Source organism: Mesoplodon densirostris, chromosome 4 (assembly GCF_025265405.1).
Source record: "Mesoplodon densirostris isolate mMesDen1 chromosome 4, mMesDen1 primary haplotype, whole genome shotgun sequence".
Lineage (NCBI taxonomy): Eukaryota > Metazoa > Chordata > Mammalia > Artiodactyla > Ziphiidae > Mesoplodon > Mesoplodon densirostris.
This window is the reverse complement of record NC_082664.1, coordinates 123,889,126-123,895,156: the sequence shown is the minus strand read 5'-3', so window position 1 is coordinate 123,895,156 and position 6,031 is coordinate 123,889,126. Positions and strand designations below refer to the sequence as shown.

The following is a 6,031-nucleotide window of genomic DNA, read 5'->3' as shown; positions in this document are numbered from 1 at the left end:
GGGACAACATACTGGAGGCAACAAGACAGGAGCAGCCTGGGTGCCTGGAAGAGGGGATGGAGCTGAGCTGCCCACCTCTGGATCACCACCTGCTCTCACATGAAAACCATACCTCCTGCCTTGTTTAAACCTCCGCTATGTGGTCTTGTTAAAGCAGCCAAACCAATATCCAAATGAGTGTTCACGCCATGGAGTACTCTGGGAACATTAAAAAGGACAAAGTAGCTCTATACATACTTCTATGAAATGATCGCCAGGATATACTGTTGGATGAAAAATGCAAGTTGCCAAAAAAACACACAGAGGGTGACTCCATTTAGGCTACAGCAGGTGCAAACCTCCTGTGTACCCAGAGAAACATGCAGATTTCTGTATGTCCACATTCATACATGGAAAAGCACAGGAAAAGACCTGAAAGGATACATGCTAACTGACAACAGAGCAACTTTTCTCTGCACAGGGCTCCAGGATCAGGTCCTAGGGGGTCAAGTGAGGACTGTGATTGTTTCTTCAAACCACTCATAATGAGACGGTAGGCGCGAATTTCTCAGCTCCCTTTCAGCCATAATATCTTATGATTTTAAGCACATAGAATATAGACTTGACACTGCTACCCTCCACCACCCCTCACTCGTAAGAAGTTCCCAGGACTTCTTGTTTAACCAAATTCATCTCCACCCCATCCCACCCATGCCTCCCTCTCCCCCAGCCAATGTTCCAGGTCTTTCTTCCTCCACTCCCTCTATTAAGTTTCACCTTCCCTTTATCCATTTTCCTCTGTGCTGATCGTGAGCTTGGGAACTATGTGATAGGCTAATCCCTGTTATGGGCTTTAATGCCTGATGTCTCAGCTGACGGCATTTACCTGCCCCGGTCACATCTCCTCAGTATACTCAGGCCCAGGTGTAGAAGCAGCATACAGCAGGTATACAATAAATATTCAAGGAAACAGAGATGAGGCTTGAAGACATTAGGCTAAGTGTAATAGGCCAGACACAAAAGGACACCATCTATTGTATGATTCCACTTATATGAGGTACCTGGAATAGCCTAAAATAGAGAGATAGAAAATAGAACAACGGTGGCCAGAGCCTGGGGGAATAGGGAAAGGGGGAGTCAGTGTTTAATGTATACAATTTCAGTTTGGGAAGACAGAAACATTCTGGAGATGGATGATGGTGATATGTGCACAACAATGTGAGTGCACTTAATGCCACTGAACTGTATACTTAAAAATGGTTAAAGTGGTAATTCTTAGGTATATTTTACCTCAATTTAAAAAATCAGTCAAAAAAAAAAGGGGGCTTCCCTGGTGGCACAGTGGTTGGGGGTCTGCCTGCCGACGCAGGGGACACGGGTTCGTGCCCCAGTCCGGGAGGATCCCACATGCCACGGAGCAGCTGGGCCCATGAGCCATGGCCGCTAAGCCTGCACGTCCGGAGCCTGTGCTCCACAACGGGAGAGGCCACAACAGTGAGAGGCCCGCGTACCGCAAAAAAAAAAGAATACAAAGGGGGAGGGAAGGAGGGAGCAGCAAGCCTGTGATGGATGATGCTATGAGGATGGAGAGGGCTTCCTAGTGCCCTTTGGAAAACACCCAAAGCACTTTCCCATCTGCCCTAAAATTCTTAGTCCTGTAAACTTCCTTTCAAGCCACACTGAGCTAAAAATAAGTGATAAATTGTGGGGTGTTAAATTTATATTAAGTGAAAATGTTACCTTCCAAAACCAAATTATTGCTGGAATGGAAAAAAAGGAGGAAAAGAAGATGGTCATGGAACCCCAGGACAGAGAACACTCAAAAGTCATTTCAAAGGTATTGAAGATCAAGCATTTACACGAAGACTGAAAAGTGGCAATGCATTTAGAGACCAGGAGGCCAGAAGTAGCCTTTCCTGTACAGACGCCTGGTGTGGTGGGAGCAGAACCCTGATGACCATGGATTACAATAGTCAATGGTCACACACATACACACTCATTCCAAAGACTGTGGTGTAATACATAAGGTACCCTGTTAATTGAACAAAGCTGTTACAGAACTATATATATACATATGTGTGTGTATGTGTATACATATATATGTATAGTATGATTTTAATTATGTTAAAATCAAAACAACAACCAAAGACACTAGAGGAAACATATCAAAAAAGGAACCATTGTTTTGGTACCCTTTATTTTCTTTTTCTATTTATAAATCTGACTTAATGAACATATGTTATTTTTATAACAACAGATAAAAATCCATGCCTTTGTGGAGCTACATTACAATGGTGGGGACCAGGCCATAAATAAATAAACAACATGTCAGGTGGTGATAATGCAGAAGAAAAATAAAGCACTGGGAGGGGGTCAGAGAGTAACAGGTAGAGGGATTGTTTAGTAGAGGGTCCTCAGGAAAGTGACAGGCAGCAGAGACCAGAAAAAATGGAGGGGGCAAGCCTTGTGGATATATGGGGGGAAGAGAAGAGGTAATCAACGATAATAAATAATTTATGTTCAAGGATATTCAGTGCAACATTAGTTATGATAGTGAGAAATTAGAAACAACCTAAAGGATGAGTAAAAGGGGAATAGTTAAATAAAATATGTCACGTCCATATCATGGACTATCCTGCAGCACTTGTAGAATGCAAAATAAAACCACAGAAAGCCACACCCACCTTTCACATCCATAGGACTGATCTGATGATGGATCAGGGTCAACCACAGTCACCTGGGAGAGGAGTGCTCGAAATCACTGCTGGGCAGGGCACATCTTGGTCCAGCACTGCAGGAAAGCAATTTAACTACATATGTATCAAGAATCTCAGAAATATCTATTTTTGTTTAAGGGAATAATTCTCCTTCTAGAAATCCATCCTCAGATAGTTTTAAAATGGACAAAGCAAACCACACTCTTACTTACGATGGTGAAAAGTTGGAAATGGCCTATTATTCAACATTTAGGTATTTAAGTAAAATACGGTACATCCATATGATGAAATACTATGAGGCCATTAAAAGTGTGTTTTCGGGCTTCCCTGGTGGCGCAGTGGTTGAGTCCGCCTGCCGATGCAGGGGACACGGGTTCATGCCCCAGTCCGGGAAGATCCCACATGCCACGGAGCGGCTAGGCCCATGAGCCATGGCCGCTAAGCCTGCGCGTCCAGAGCCTGTGCTCCGCAACGGGAGAGGCCACAACAGTGAGAGGCCCTCATACCTCAAAAAAAAGAAAAAAAAAACAAAAAAAAGTGTGTTTTCAAGAAAATGATACAAGTGAATTTATATACAAAACAGAAATAGACCCACAGACACAGAAAACAAACTTATAGTTAACAAAGGGGAAACTTTGGGGGAGAAGTAAATTAGGAGTTTGGGATTAACATATACATACTACTATATATAAAATAGATAATCAACAAGGACCTACTGTATAGCACAGGGAACTATACTCAATATCTTATAATGACCTAAAAGGGAAAAGAATCTGAAAAAGAATATATATGTGTATATGTGCATATATAAATGGAACTGAATTATTTTGCTTATACCTGAAACTAACACATTACTAATCAACTATGCTTCAATTTAAAAAATTATTACCGAGAAAGTGGGACGTTTGGCTTGGGAGCGGGAACGGCTTAGTCGTACACAGAGAAAGAACGATTTAAAAATGGGTGATGTTGGGAAGGGCAAGAAGATTTTTGTTCACAAGTGTGCCCAGTGCCATACTGTGGAAAAGGGAGGCAAGCACAAGACTGGACCAAATCTCCATGGTCTGTTTGGGCGAAAGACAGGTCAGGCTGTCGGATTCACTTACACAGATGCCAACAAGAACAAAGGCATCACCTGGGGAGAGGAGACGCTGATGGAGTATTTGGAGAATCCCAAGAAGTACATCCCTGGAACAAAAATGATCTTCGCTGGCATTAAGAAGAAGGGAGAAAGGGGAGACTTGATAGCTTATCTCAAAAAAGCTACTAATGACTAATAGTTGGCCACTGCCTTATTTATTATGAAACAAATGTCTCATGACTTTTTATGTATACCATATTTAAATTGATCTCATACACTAGAATTCAGATCATGAATAGCTGATGTAATATTTCTGTCTTGATTTAAATAAGATTGGCTTGTGGCTAAATGAATATGGTCAGCTTTTTGAATTTTGATAGTAATTCTGGTTCAGCAAGTACTATCCCTGTTTTCCCCTTCTAAAGAGATGATTAAACTTGAATAAGGAATGTTAAACTTTTCAGGGATATGGTGAATGCCTTCTCAAACCCTATAGGAGATTGGTTTTATATTTAGATTTCTATAACTGGTTATATTAATATATTTAAATATTGAGAAGCTCCCTTCACTGTCTCATAGACCAGCAAGATTCACCTGTGTTTCAAGTTGTGTTCATTCACCTGTTAAGACAAGGGCTGAAGATACACTGACATTGTCCACTTTATCTTTTTGGTCTTAAATATGCCAAATTAATTAAAAGTCTCCATCTAAAAAAAAATTATTACCAAAAAAAATTTTTTTTTAATTTTATGTTTTCAAAGAGTTTTTTTTAATTCTACAGGAAAATGTTCATGATATAATGTTAAGCACAAAAAGAAGTCAATAGTCAAAACTGTATACAGTATAATATCATGAAGAAAAAGAAAAGTAAGTACCAAAAAACATTAAAAAAAAAAAAAAAAGAAAGAAAAGTAAGTACCCTTAGGTAAAATGTGAAATAAATGTGCTCAAACTGTTATTCATAGCTGCCTCTGGGTAAGAATATGGGTGGTATTGTTATTGGGTTTTCTTTAGACTTCTGTACGCTTTCCTGAACTTTACAAGTCCTACATGAGGAGCGCATATTATTATTATTATTATTATTATTATTATTATTTTTGCATTATGCGGGCCTCTCACTGCTGTGGCCTCTCCCATTGCAGAGCACAGGTTCCAGACACGCAGGCTCAGCGACCATGGCTCAGGGGCCCAGCCACTCCGCGGCATGTGGGATCTTCCCAGACTGGGGCACGAACCCGTGTCCCCTACATCGGCAGGCGGACTCTCAACCACTGCGCCACCAGGGAAGCCCTATTTTGATAACTATAAAAATAATAAAATTTAGGGAATTCCCTAATGGTCCAGTGGTTAGGACTCAGTGCCTTCACTGCTGGGGCCAGGGTTCAATCCCTAGTCGGGGAACTAAGATCTCGCAAGCCACGCAGTGCAGCCAAAAATAATAATAATAATATAATAATAAAATTTAAAAACTTTAAAAAATTACTCTCTGGGGAAAAAAACAGAATTGAACACGTGAAAAAGTGAAGCTAATAAGTGTAGAATATTCTTTTGATAAAACCGGCTCTCAGATTATTTTGTAATCAGCCTAATGGGGGCCAGTTCTCAGGGTAAAATTATGATTTTTTTTTTTTTTTTTTTTTTTGCGGTACGCGGGCCTCTCACTGCTGTGGCCTCTCCTGTTGCGGAGCACAGGCTCCAGACGCACAGGCTCAGCGGCCATGGCTCACGGGCCCAGCCACTCCGCGGCATGTGGGATCTTCCCGGACCGGGGAACGAACCCGTGTTCCCTGCATCGGCAGGCGGTCTCTCAACCACTGCGCCACCAGGGAAGCCCTGATTTTTTTAGCTATTGTTTTTTATTTGTGTTTGTGTTCTAAGTGATGGGAGAGATCTGACCTGGTTCATAGGCTGTGAGGAAAGCACCAGAAGAGAGAAAGCCGCTGAAAATGCAGAGGACAGAGGAGCCACAGGTGAACTTGACTGCAGGCTAGCAAGGCCTGGTCGGCCCTCTTCAACTCACAAATAAAATGTCTCAACTGATAAAGAAATGTCACCCTAGACAGTAAGAGAAGGAAAGGCCACACTCCCAAGGGTGGGGAGTGAGTCCTGGCTGCACTGAGAGACGCATATCAGGCTGCCTCCATGCCACCATTGAAACAAAATAGCTGGGAGAGTCAGAAAGAAAGTGGGAGAAGCACTGGGCTTCCGCAGCCACTGCGTCTGCCTCAGGGCCCTGGGCTGCACTGGCAGAGGG

General features: G+C 42.1%; 1 protein-coding gene across 1 annotated transcript; it reads left to right on the top strand.

Moving 5' to 3' along the window:
• Positions 1-3,655: 3,655 nt before the first annotated feature.
• On the top strand, positions 3,656-3,977 carry LOC132487497 (cytochrome c-like). The gene has a single exon (XM_060095199.1). It carries the CDS (start codon positions 3,656-3,658, stop codon positions 3,971-3,973), a length of 318 nt encoding a protein of 105 aa, XP_059951182.1. The 3' UTR covers positions 3,974-3,977.
• Positions 3,978-6,031: the final 2,054 nt, after the last annotated feature.